Below are 14298 nucleotides of genomic sequence, written 5' to 3' on the forward strand. Positions count from 1 at the left end.
CTTCACAAAGCAGGTCATTTTGTTTACCATTTTACATTTGCTATTCCTCAAAGAGTTTTTTTTTTTTCCTCAAAGAGTTTTGAACCTCTATTCAGGTATTAGCTATGCTTATTACAGTTGTTATTTTCTTATTAGTTATCTGTGAAAATTTTTTTCTACTTTCCTGAAATAATAGGCATGAAATATATTTTCTGTTAACACATATAAATTATTTATAGTTTTCACATTTCTATTATAAATATAAAAATCTGTTTTTCTAAAAATAGCTTTACTTTAATATAAAACTCATAACTTGTTGTACAGTCCTAAGACTGTGTTGTGTCCTCATGGAAATAGAAAATGGATATAGACAGAATATCTGCTCAAGTATCATTTACTTGATAAATTCAACTAGAATTTTAAAAGAATATGACATGGACAATTATTCGCAATTTGTTGTTAAGTGAATAAAGTTAATTTCAAAACAATATTACAATAGTGATTTTTAAAGTAGATAGAAAACAATCTAGAAAGTTCATCAATACTGGCTATATCTGGATGGTGGGAATATGAATTGCTATTTTATCATTTTACATTATAATTTATAGACAATAAGATGGTGTAGATTAAAAATTAGAAAAAGATACAAAATTCCATTTCCAGAAATTTCTGTTCAGATAGTGAGATCTTTACCCTTGAAAACAACTAAAAACAGTAACTACATTTTTTTAAAGTGTTTCCAAATGAGCTGTTACGGAAGAATTCTGAGTCCAAAATCTGGATAGGTATGGTAGGCAAAGAGAAGTAAGCAGATTGGCAAAGCCAGTTTTCAGAGTGGGAAAACTTGTTAAATCGGATGAATATGAAGATCAATTTCTATAGCCTCACAGTTTGAGTAAACAAAACTTAAAATTCACCAATAGTAAGCAAGTATGACAGACAACCCCAAGTAAACTGGGACCCCAATCAGCTATACCCAACCGGAAGACAGGAAATTAAACTATCTATCTATCTCAAAACCTCAGGATTCAGTGAAAAAGGGAAACAGTCCTCCCTTTAAAATAATAAACACAAGCTGACTCTCCCATAGGTTTGCAACTCAAATTCACAACAATGGTGAGCAGAAAACTTCCACCAAAGATGTAGCACAAATGATTCTATATTGCTTCTGTCCTTTGGAATCTGAAAAAGTCTCTAACGAACAAACTTTAATCTCACAACTAGGAAAAATCACAAAGTTTAAGTCCTAAGGGAAATAAACAGGTAACAAAAAAACACATGAAATACACAAAGAAATAAGATGCCTTAAGAGTTAGAAGAGATGCAAGACAGCAAGAAGAGATGGAAATAATACACAGAAGAGTTGTACAAAAAAAGATCTTTATGATGCGGACAACCACAAGGGTATAGTCTCCCCTCAGAGCCAGACACTGTGGCGTGTGAAGGCAAGTGGGCCTTAGGAAGCACTGCTGCCAATAAAGCTGATGGAGGTGATAGATTTCCAGCAGAGCTATTTAAAATCCTAAATGATGATGCTATTAAAGTGCTGCACTCAACATGTCAGCAAATTTGGAAAATCCAAATTATACTGACATTATAAAATAATGTTGTCTTAAGGCATTCAAAGCACACATATATAGACACATATATATGCACACAGAGTTAATAACTCACTGATAGTACATTAAGTTGGGAGGGAATAAATTAGATTTTCTAAGATCCTAGAATTGCCTTGGAATAAAGAAGAAGGTGGTAAATAAACTTAGATTTGGCAAAGAAAGAAGGAATGATATAACATCTATGGTAAGCCAAAAGAATAGTAAAATAATATAAAACTGAAAATATAAAAGAAAAATAGAATAATTTAAATCCTCAGCAAAAGCAAAAGAAGGCAAGAAAAGAGGAAAAAAAGAATAGAACAGGAAGAACAAATAGAATCAAACAGTAAGAGAGTAATTTAAACTCAAATATCTCAATAATTGTACTTAATTATTGATTACACTATCAGGGACTTACAGGCTACGAATCAAACTGAATTTGTCAGGCATTCTAGACAAAACAATAACAAAACAACACATTTTTCTGTTATAATACAAAAATTCCAAAAAGAGAACTTGTAGAAATACCGTAAGTGAAAGGTTAGAGAAAGATGTGTTATGTAAACAGCAGTTCTCAAACTGTGGTCCAGTGTCCCATCCAGAGATACTTTTTAAAGATTTCATGGAGTTAAACCTGTTTTCATAATAATTCTAAGAGGCCATTTGTCTTTTCTACTCCCATTTTCTCAAGAGTGTATAGTGGAGCTTTCCAGAGGCTATATGAGGTGTGATATTGTAGCAAATTGAATGCAGAGGACACAGGGAAATCCAGCTGTCTTCTGTTAAGTGAGACATTAAAGAGATTTGCAAATATGTGTAACAATGACCCTCTTCTCACTGTATTTTTTGGTTTAAAAATACAGTTATTATTCTAAAACTATTACAAATGCAAAGACTTTATTAAATGGTGAATTAACAAATAAAAACAAACATCTCAGTTTTTTCTTATACAGTAATATTGATATATATGACTCACATTAATGAAAGCTAACTGAGGTTCTCAATAATTTTTAAGAATATCAGAAAAATCCTGAGTTCAAAAGAAAGCTGGTGAGATTTTGTCAGACACACAAGAAAGACTAAGGAAGAAAGCGCTGATACAGTTGAAAAGGGACATTAAAAAATGATAAAATGGGTCAATTTAACAGAAACCTATAACAGTTATAAATTTGTGTGCACCAGATAGCATGGCCTCAAAAATGGATTGTCCAAAAAAATTCATTTGTGTTTTTCCAGTGTTACAGTAAAAATATTTAAAGCAAAAAAAAAAAAAAAAAAGCTATGACAATAAAGATCTGCAATCAACAATCATCACAGGAGTCATGTAAATCATGTTTCTCTGGGACTATGCTAACAGGATCAGCGCCCCATTTAATCAACAAGCAGTATGGTATATATCACTAGGCTTCCCTGATAGCTCAATTGGTAAAGAATCCACCTGCAATGCAGGAGACTCTGGTTCAATTCCTGGGTTGGGAAGATCCACTGGAGAAAGGATAGGCTACCCACTCCAGTATTCTTGGGCTTCCCTTGGGGCTCAGCCGGTAAAGAAGCCGCCCACAATGAGGGAGACTCAGGTTCGATTCCTGGGTTGGGAAGATCCCCTGGAGAAGGGAAAGGCTCCCCACTCCAGTATTCTGGCCTGGAGAACTCCATGGACTGGATAGTCCATGGGGTCGCAAAGAGTCGACACAACTGAGCGACTTTCACTTCACTTCACTTCAGGGTATATCACTAATGAACAGGCCCTGAGGCAGGAAGTCCTGAATTTCAATAACACATGCCTATTTGAAAAATAGCTATATATATAAATAAGTTACTTAACTTCTCTAATCCTTTGTTCCTTTTCTTGTGGAATGGGAATGATTTCATACTATTAGGAGGATTAAGAAAAATATTTTCAAGTAGTATGTATAACACTTTCACATGTTTGTACTAAAAGTAATAATTACTGTTTTCTAACAATCATCCTCATAAAAACAATGAGTTAGAAAACTGTAACTGCAGTGACCAAATAAGGTTTCAAAGAGATATGTTTGAGCTAAAACTTGAAGAAGGAATAGGATATTAATACACACTCAGAAATGTCTATGTACAACTGATTAAACAGTAATTTGATCCAGTCAACGCACTGGATCAAAAGGCGGAATCTAGATGGGAAGGAAGTTAGAATAAATTGCCCCCCTTCCTCTTTTAATCTTAGAAATTCTTTGTTGTCAAATAAAGGATGAGAATTGAGCAAAATAGACCTACAGCAAGACTTATGTTAGAGTATCATTACTTTCTCAACATCCCTAAGAAAATTATTCTCTCCCAGTCAAAATTTCTGACATTTCTTCCACAACGCATCCAAAACAAAACAAATAAAACCCCCCAAAATTCAATAGTCTCTTTCAAAGGACTTTCATATAATACAGAATTGTTTAAATCTTCTTGAGTCTACAGCTTCAATATATTCCTTAGTAGCCCTTTAAAAGTTTCCTAGGTCCCACAAAATAAAACTGAAGTCAAGTATGTTTATTCCTCAAAAAGCCATTGCCTGCGGCAAAATTAGCATTTGGCTATACTTGTTATAAATATCTTTTTCAAAGAATTCCTCCCATAGAAATGAGCCAATGGTCTAATAAAACATTCCTGCCACAGGAGAAAAAAAAAAAAAAAGAAAAAAAAACTTTCCTGTAAGGAACAGCAAAAGTAAAGATGTTGAATGAGGCAGAAGGTTTCCACTAAATAAGTGTTTGGTAAGGTCTACCTCCTTTAGTTGGTCCATGACTGCTATGTTTGACAGTTACGTACAAATGTGCTGAGTTACACAAGAGATTTTCAATTTCCATCAGAAGTCCTTCAGGATCATACAGGTTGTGCAGAGAAAAAAAAATACTGAAACAGGAATCAGGAAATGTGGATTCTAGTCCCACCTATGCCAGAAGTTAGATGAAAACTATGTAGGTCTGTTTTTCCATCTGTAAACTAAGAAGCCTGGACTGGCAGATCTGCAAAATCCCTTTCAGCTTTGTACTAGGCATTGTGTAGCCTTTAGTAAGCTAGCACCATCTAGTGGATTCCAAAGAACTCACAAAATGGATAATGAAAAACATTTCTACAAGCAAAATATCTACAGCTTTCTCTTATTTTACTTCATTATTTTTTCCTAATGTTCCAGTGACAACATTTGGCAGCAAGAATTAATTCAGGCACATTTCTCTATGAGCCACAATATAGCAATCAAACCTGTGTGAAAATGCTGAATTAGTTCAGTATCTTTCAAACTTAGAATACTAATTTCATTTTTTTCAGAAGGCAGTATTAACTGAAAATAAAGCAGCAGGAAACAACAACAACAACAAAAAACTCTTGGTATCTATCTACTTACAATAATATTTTCTATGAATGTGTTACCTGAAATTTATAAATTAATGATTTATAAATTATTGGCCTCAAAGAAACCATTTTTTCAGATTAAAGTTTTACTAAAATACCAGAGATAGAAGCTGCATGAATAAGGAAACAAAAACACTTATATGCTTTTACACATTAACAACACACTTATTTTCATTTTTACCCAATAGTCAACAAAGAAAATATGTCAATTTATACCTATTCTCTTTCTTTCTGTTCTAATGCCTGGAAAAACATTTACACATAGTCAGTGCTCAATATATTTGCTGATTAATAAACTTATTAATAAATAAATCTTAAAATTATATGTTTCAGCATAAGAGTTTATAATATGGTATAATAAAACAGTAATAACCTTAAATTATACTTCAATGCATATTTATGAGAGAGGCAATAGAATGAAACAATTAAAAAATCAGGTATCAGCATAGACAAGTGATTTTCAAATCCTGGCTCTATCACTAAATAATGCTGTGATTTTAGACAACCTACTTAAACTTTGTATTTCAATTTTCTTATCTGTAAAAAAAAGGGTTAAACAGTACCCAACTCATACCACTTATGTGAAAATCAAATGAGTTAATATGTATGTACATAAAATAAATGCCTGGTGGTAAAAAAAAGTTATCTATTACCATATTTATTATACTAAGTTCTATAAAACACCTTGGTCATGAATCATGAATTTTAAAAATTAATTTAGTTTAAAAATGTTTCTGCTAGAAAGTCAATAAAATACAACATATTTTCAAAACACAAAAGAAAACTAATTACAATTTACAAATCACCTCTTTTTCATTTGTGTTGGCTATTCATTTTTTAAAAACTCAAAAATATAACTCAAAACATGAAAGATTCCCCACAGATGAGCTTTATCATCTTTAATGATCACTGTGGCAACATTCATTTAAGAAAAGTTTCTGTCATTTTTTTCTCAACATTACTTATAGAAACAAAATCTTACCAATTTGCCTGAAATTTTCTTACAGGAAATTTCGGGCAAAAGAAAGCATGAAATACAATGATGATAACAAACCTTAAAATTTAAACTGAATCCACCTAAATTAAAGTGAGTTATAAAAGATAAAGTTTCATGTAACTTTAAGGAAAAAACATAAAACTTTATTCAGAATTAAAAAGTATAATAAAATCTCTTTTCCAATTTAAATATATCTGTCTTTAAAATCATCAATCTAAAGCTAATTTAAAGAGCTTAAAGACATTATTTTGTGCATTCAAGACATGCAAAATAATCCAGATCAAAAAAGTAATCATTAAATTACTATGAAATTTATATGACCATGTACACCCAACATAGTAGCTTATTTTTTTGCTACATTTGACCAGAAAATAATCTGTACCTCAATATGTAATATATCTTAAGGATATAATTTTGAATTATATTTGAAATTAATATTTTAGTTATGATTAATAATTAGAAACTTTTCTTTCCATAATCACAGCAACAACATGCTTAAAACAAAGTGTTAACTTCATTACTTTCTATTTATAGAATTATATTTTAAACTTTTACTTTGAAAAAGTATAGTTCACATTATGTTTCTATTTCTACAATTAACTAGTTCAACTAGAATGGAAAATATTTAGCAACCAATGATTTCAAATGAAGCCTTAAAGAGAATAACAGAGTTACTATTTTGATTCACTAAATGTAAATAAAGTAAAATAAAACTGTACAATATTTTCCAATAAGAAGAGTAATTAGAACTTACATCACATATTAACTAGTGTAATAATTACAGCCTAGTTAGAATTAGGAACAAACTAAACTCAAAATTACAAGTGTAGAATATGTGGTATTGCTTCCAATTTTATTTCACCTCCTTAAGAAATATTATAGTATGGAAGAGTGACTTATTAACTTATAAACACAAATCTATCTTTGTGCCCCTTCATAAGAGTTCTTGGCATCAATATATCATTGAAAGACAAAATCTATGCTTTTCACTTAGCTCAACCAGAATCTCTATAAGCAGTTCCTGAAAATGAAAAACAGACTCCAACTGGTTCAGAAAATCTACTTTCTCCTGTATACTCTTCTCACACTCCATAAATACAGCGTTTCATGCTACCCAACAGACAGCAAAGATGTCTTTTACCTTGTTTGCCTAAGTGTACTACATAGAGACACCTCAGGTACATCAATTAATACTATGGCAGTTTTCACATAAATCTTGCAGATATCCTATCCCAGGAAATTCACTGACTACAAGAAATCCCATACAGCATTGTTGGCAATGAAAATGAAGCGAAAGGAAGTTCAAGCATTTCTTCTTACAAACAACCTTTTTCTTTCTCTCAAACTTGCTTTAGTGCGTGCCAATAAAGTAACATCCATTATCAGTGCACTTGCCTTCATTCCAACAACAACAAAATTATTTCTGTATGCATTTTTAACTAAAATTTTAATATAAAAGTTGTATCAAAAGTATCAGTATTTCCATAGGGGAGAAGTCATGAATGGTCCCAAAGTGGGCAGCATGGACACATAGGCAAATAAACATATTAAAGAGCAATATACACTACATTTTAAAAATTGTCTTGAAATGTTTGCAAAACAAAAGCTTGCCTTGTGAAAACAACTATATGTTTCCCTTATTAAACAAAAAAAGGGGGAGTTGATGGTGACTGATTAGATTCAATTCTCCCCAGATCTCTGCCAGAAACTCATAAAGTGCACCAAAGAAATCAAAATACTCACAATCTATCCTTCCATTGCAAATGGGAGACAAAGAAGTCACAAGCTAAATTTTTTTCTAAATAGGGTAATAAGTATCTGGGATCAACACAATCCAGGCTGAATTCACACTTTACAAAGGAAATCCTACAGAAACTGAACAGATAAGTAAGAAATAAAGGTGTCCCGGGGTGGAAGAACCCATTTATTACCAGCAAAGCCTCCTTCGAGAAAGAGAGATTCATCCTAAGTGGGGTCAGTAATGAAACAAATAAATCCAAACAGCCATGGTCTATATGAGAGAAAAACATTTAAGCTTGGATCAGTAAATAAAACCCCAATCCATGCTGAATACAAGTACATACCTAAAACAAAGTGACTTGGAAAGGTAAAACTTTTTTTTTTTTTTTAGATTAGGCAAATACAAACAAAATGAAACCTATCAGACAAGGTAGAATTCAATCACAAAAGTATTAGAGAGACAAAGAAGGGAACTTATAATTTTCAAGGCTAAAACCCACAATAAAGATAACACAATTAAGAGTATGTGTGTAACTGCATGGAGCAACACACATCAAGCAGAAACCAAAGGATGTAAACAAAGAAGTAGGCTGATTAAGAATAGATACACTTAGGGCTTCCCTGGGGGCTCAGTGACAGAATCCGCCTGACAAGGAAGGATGTATGGGCTCCATCCCTGATCCACCTGCAAGTTCCCACATGTCACGGAGCAACTCAGCCCAGCACCACGACTGCCGAGCCTGTGCTTTAGAGGCCAGGAGCCGCAACTGCAGAAACCCGCACGCAACAAGGTGCTCGTTGCATCTAGAGAAAGCCCACGCACAGCAACGAAGACCCGGCACAGGCAAAAATAAAGAAATATATAAATAATTTTTTTAAAAGATACATTTAAACTAGCTCAGCTCCTTCAGTCCAAGGTGAATCAGGTAGACATAGAAAACCAAAAATAAAAGATCACTAACATAGAGCTAAAAGATGAAAATATATACTCTATTATTCCAACAACAAAAAACCCTTCTTTTCAAGTACACGTGAAACATTCCTGAAAATTAACCACATACTAGAAAACCACAAGTATCAAAAAGCAGATATAGCACAAAAATAATTCTTTGACTATAACTTTTAGAATGCTTGTTCCAGAAAAAGGGGAGAGTTGCTAAGCAGCTGGCCCCAGCGTTCTGCTTCAATTGTTAATTCAGATTTTGAGCTGTGAATTAATAAAGCCTTCTGTTGTAGGGAACTTCCCTGGTGGCTCAGATAGTAAAGCGTCTGCCTGCAATGTGGGAGACCTGGGTTCGGTCTCTGGGTCGGGAGGATCCCCTGGAGAAGGAGATGGCAACCCACTCCACTACTCTTGCCTGGAAAATCCCATGGATGCAGGAGCCTGGTAGGCTACAGTCCATGGCATTGCAAAGAATCGGACACAACTGAGTGACTTCACTCACTCATAATGCAATAAAACTAGAAAAAAAGTGACAACAAAAATGGCCTTTCCATATGGAAATTTAAATTTTTATGTAAAAGATAAAACACTTCATTATAGAACAAATGAAAATATCCATATATCAGAAACTACAGAATAACTACTGCTCCGAGGAAAATTTATAGATTTAAGTACTTATGTCAACAAGAGTAAAAAATAAAAAGAATAACTGAATTGTATAGTTACCTTAAAAATTGAAAAGAAAAATGTAATAAACAGAAGAAAAACAAAACCCCCGCCAAAACCCAAGTATTAACATATATTAATGGTAGGAGGGCAAAATGGTACAACCTATAACCCATATAAAGTGTGTCTGGTACTGTGTTCCTAGATTAAAGATGTCCTTTGTCCCAAAAAGTATCTACATCAAGGAATTAACCTCAAGATATATCTGATAAAGTTTTAGAAAAGGCAGAGGAACCAGAGATCAAACTGCCAACATCCACTGGATCATAGAAAAAGCAATATTGTTCCAGAAAAACATCTGCTTCTGCTTGACTATGCTAAAGCCTTTGACTGTGTGGGTCACAACAAACTGCGGAAAATTCTTAAAGAGATGGGAATACCAGACCACCTTTCCTTCCTATGAAACATGTACACAAGTCAAGAACCAATAGTTAGAACTGGACATGGAAAAATGGACTGGTTCCAAATTGGGAAAGGAATACGTCAAGGTGACATATTGTCACCCTGCTTATTTAACTTATATGCAGAGTGAAAGTGAAAGTCGCTCAGTCGAGTCCAACTCTTTGTGACCCCATGGACTATATACACTTCATGCAATTCTCCAGGCCAGAATACTGGAATGGGTAGCCTTTCCCTTCTCCAGGGGATCTTCTCAGCCCAGGTACTGAACCCAGGTATCCCTCACTGCAGGCGGATTCTGAGCTAAGCCACAAGGGAAACCCAACAAAACCCAACAATAGATTCCCTTCGCCAGGGGATCTTCCCAACCCAGGTATCAAACCGGGGTCTCCTGCATTGCAGGCAAATTCTTTACCAACTGAGCTATCAGGGAAGCCTATATGCAGAGTACATCATGTGAAATGTCAGGCTGAATGAAGCACAAGCTGTAATCAACATTGCTGGGAAAAATGTAAATAACCTCATATGCAGATGATACCACCCTTTCGGCAGAAAGTGAAGAGGAACTAAAGAGCCTCTTGATGAAGGTGAAAAGGGAGAGTGAAAAAGCTGACTTGAAACTCAATGTTCAAAAAACAAAGATCACTGCATCCGGTCCCGTCACTTCATGGCAAATAGATGGGGAAACAATGGAAACAGTAACAGACATTATTTTCTTGGGCTCCAAAATCACTGCAGATAGTGACTGCAGCCATGAAATTAAACAATTCTGGCTCCTTGGAAGAAAAACTATGGCAAACCTAGACAGTGTATTAAAAAGCAGAGACATTACTTTGCCAACAAAAAGATCCGTATGGCCAAAGCTATGTGTTTTTCAAGTAGTCATGTACAGATGTGAGAAATGGACCAAAAAGAAGGCTGAACGCCAAGAAATGATGCTTTCCAACTGCGGCACTGAAGACTCTTGAGAGTCCCTTGAACTGCAAGGGGATCCAACCAGTCCATCCTAGAGGAAATCAACCCTGGACATTGACTGGAAGGACTGAAGCTGAAGCTGAAGCTCCACTGATGCGAAATGCCAACTCATTGGAAAAGACGGTGATGCTGGGAAAGACTGAGGGCAGGAAGAGATGTGGGTGACAGAGGGCGAGATAGTTGGATGGCATCACCAACTCAACGGACATGAGTTTGAGGAAACTGCGGGAGATGTTGAAGGACAGGGAAGCCTGGCGGACTGTAGTCCACGGGGTCGCAAAGAGTCAGACATGACTGAGTGACTGAACAAGAACCAGCCCTTATCAAGTCCCTCGAGAATCTCAAAGTTACAACAATAGAAAATAAAAATAAAACACAACAACAACAAAAACCCAGAGAATTTTAAGCCAGGTAGTGAAAAACTTGAGATTTTTACTTTAGACTTACCGCACTGAAAATGTATAGATGTGAGTGGAAACTGAATTTCAGGGGGCAGAAGACGGAGGTTGAGTAGTAAGACATGAGAAGTGACAGCAAGAACAGAACACTCTTTCACAAGACTTGAAAGGGGAAAGAGAGATGAGGCAGTGGCAGAAATGAATGGCAACAGGAAGAATCTGACATGAGGAAGGTGATAAACGATGGAGGAATATACCAGAGGAGAATGACAGGTACACTTACAGAAAACAGAAGGGCTGATCTTAAATATGAAAAGGCATTTCCAGATAGCCAACAAGAACCTACTGTGTAGCACATGGAACTCTGCCCAACATTGTGTGGGGTCCTGGATGGGAGGGGAGTCTGGGGGGAGAATGGATACATGTGCATGTGTATGGCTGGGTTCCTTCTCTCTTCACCTGAAACTGTCACAACATTATTAATCGGCAAAATACCTCAATACAAAATTAAAAAAAAAATTTACAAAATTTTAAACTTTATAAAAAATATCCCACATAGATCACAAAACAATAAAAACACCTACAAATAGAAGACATTTTCATCACTGAATTTTATGGATTACAAAGAATAAGGGTGGAAACAGCTATTGATACAGAGGTATATAGATACTGGAAAAACACATAGCTTTGACTATACAGACCTTTGTTGGCAAAGTAATGTCTCATAATGACAGATGGAGGGACAAAGACGATGAGGGAGATTCAAAGAGATAAGTTCTTTCTTTTTATGTGGTATTAGTAGCCTTATCTAAAAAAGGAAGGGCTTCTAGGTGGCTCAATGGTAAATGATCTGCCTGTTGTTGCAGGAGACATGAGTTCATGCAGGAGACATGCTTGGGAAGATCCCCTGAAGAAGGAAATCGCAACCCACTCCAATATTCTTGCCTGGGAAATCTCACGGACAGAGGAGCCTGGCAGGCTACAGTCCAAGGAGTTACAAAGGGTCAGACATGATTTAGCAACTCAGCATGCAAGCACAAAGAAGGAAAGGTTAGTACAAGTGATGTATGTAGGTAAAGAGAGAAATATCCTATCAAGAAACAGTAATGACAGTTGCTGAAAAGTATAGTAAGCATGTATGTGCTGTCACTTCAGTGGTGTCCAACTCTGTGCGACCCTATGGACTGCAGCCTACCAGGCTCCTCTGTCCATAGAATCCCCCAGGCAAGAATTCTGGGGGGCTGTGGTGCCCTCCTCCAGGGGATCTTCCTGACCCAGGGATCGAACTTGCGTCTCTTCCATCTCCTGCTTTGGCAGGCGGATTCTTTACCACTAGCACCACCTGGGAAGCCCGTAGTAAGCATAATCTATAAAAATATGATGGCAACAAACAAGGGTATATTATATATATAATAATATATATCAATATATTCCCCAGTAGAGTTCAGATCACTATTAGTTATAAGAAAAGGAACAGGGAGGTAAATATACTAATTTAAGGAGCTACTAATGACAATCCATTTGCCAGTGGTGGGAGCATATTCCTGTTATATATATTAAAAATATAGTTTTGTTTCCTTCTTGGTAAAAGATAAAATAAGTATGGCTTGGATAAAATTAGCAAATTAGAGATTGTGTCCTATTCTTAAAGAAAAGTAAATGAAACAATATATAATCATGAAAAATAAATGTTAATATATTCAAATTCCATTGTTCTCACCAATTCGAGTGATTTTATTATGTGAAAGCTCAAGACTTTGGATATTGGTGCAGCCATCCAAACCGTGAAGAGAAGTCAACTGATTTTTATTAAGAAGAACAATGCAGAGATTTTCCAAATTTTCACAGTTGATAGTCTCAATATGGTTTTCCTAAAACAAAGAACAAATGTAATTAGTTTTATTTCAATGGCTTACTAATGAAACATTTAAAGCTTGCAGAAAAGAAGAAAGGTGATATACTTGAATTTAAATGATTATCTGAGTCCCTAACTTTTAAGATAACTATGTGGAATGTTATACTATCTAAATGAAAATATCAGGCAATCAAATAAATAATTAACTGATTTAAACTTATTAATAATCTTTTAAAATAGAGAAAATATAGAGGATCAATAACAAAACATTTCAAACTATCTGAACAAGAGTGAACGATTTGGTCACAGTTGCTAACAAACCTATTTTAAAGAAATCAAACACTGAAAAATTTGAAATCTACCCATTTGCCTTCCTCAGTTCCTTTTGTGATGCCAATACCATGAATTAGGTATATATCTTATATGCAAATTTATACTTTTACTAAATATACATATCTCTACAATACAGAATATTGGTCTCAAGGTCAAGATCATACGTCAGGGATGCAACAGCATTCTCTTTTTTAAAACTTCAGAAAGATAAAGTGAAAGTCGCTCAGTCATGTCCGACTCTTTGTGACCCCATTGACTATACAGTTCTCGGAATTCTCCAGGCCAGAATACTGGAGTGGGTAGTCTTTCCCTTCTCCAGGGGATCTTCCCAACCCAGGAATCAAACCCAGGTCTCCCACATTGCAGGTGGATTCTTTACCAGCTGAGCCACAAGGGCTTTTAAGAATCTTAATGGTATAGTCCCAAAACACTCTCTCAAAAACATCTATGAGTACAGTCTTTGTTAACTGGAGTAAACTTAATAAGCATAGGAAACACAAAGAAAAGAAAATCATATTGGTGGAAGCACTGTCGGTCTGAACTGAAAAGAATCAAAAATAAAATGAAACTCTAGCATCCTGACTTCAATCTTCTATGAGAAAGAAACATTGAAAAAAATTCTCAGCTGCAATGAAAAAGAAGGTATGCCTTGAGAATGGACTTAGAAGACTATTGGGCAGAACCAAGAGTCAGAGAGAACCAGTCCCATGGAGCAGAACCAAGTCCTTACTAAGAACTAACAGTATGTTCTTAGCTACGGACCAAGGGCTGCCATGAGCTTCCTGTTCTCTCCCAGACTGAATGATAAGGACTCTTGTAATTAACTAAGTCCTGTCTGTCTCACCACCATACGTAGGTGTAGGACAGTGGGAGAAGACTACTTTTCCTTTAACTTTACAGATCTCTGAGTTGAAAGAACTCTGAGCAGATCATCTCCATTTGGATCTGATTTAGATGAGAAGATTCTGTGCTTC

At 35.2% G+C, this 14298-nt stretch overlaps 1 protein-coding gene across 1 annotated transcript in view; it reads right to left on the bottom strand.

Moving 5' to 3' along the window:
- LRRIQ1 (leucine rich repeats and IQ motif containing 1) overlaps positions 1-14298 on the bottom strand; it is a 183989-nt gene that overhangs the window by 145188 nt on the left and 24503 nt on the right. The window contains exon 9 of the mRNA XM_043446604.1: positions 12857-13007. Within this exon, the coding sequence (XP_043302539.1) occupies positions 12857-13007 (151 nt within the window). The remainder of the gene's footprint in view (positions 1-12856; positions 13008-14298) is intronic.

Source organism: Cervus canadensis, chromosome 25 (assembly GCF_019320065.1).
Source record: "Cervus canadensis isolate Bull #8, Minnesota chromosome 25, ASM1932006v1, whole genome shotgun sequence".
In the NCBI taxonomy this organism is placed as follows: Eukaryota; Metazoa; Chordata; class Mammalia; order Artiodactyla; family Cervidae; genus Cervus; species Cervus canadensis.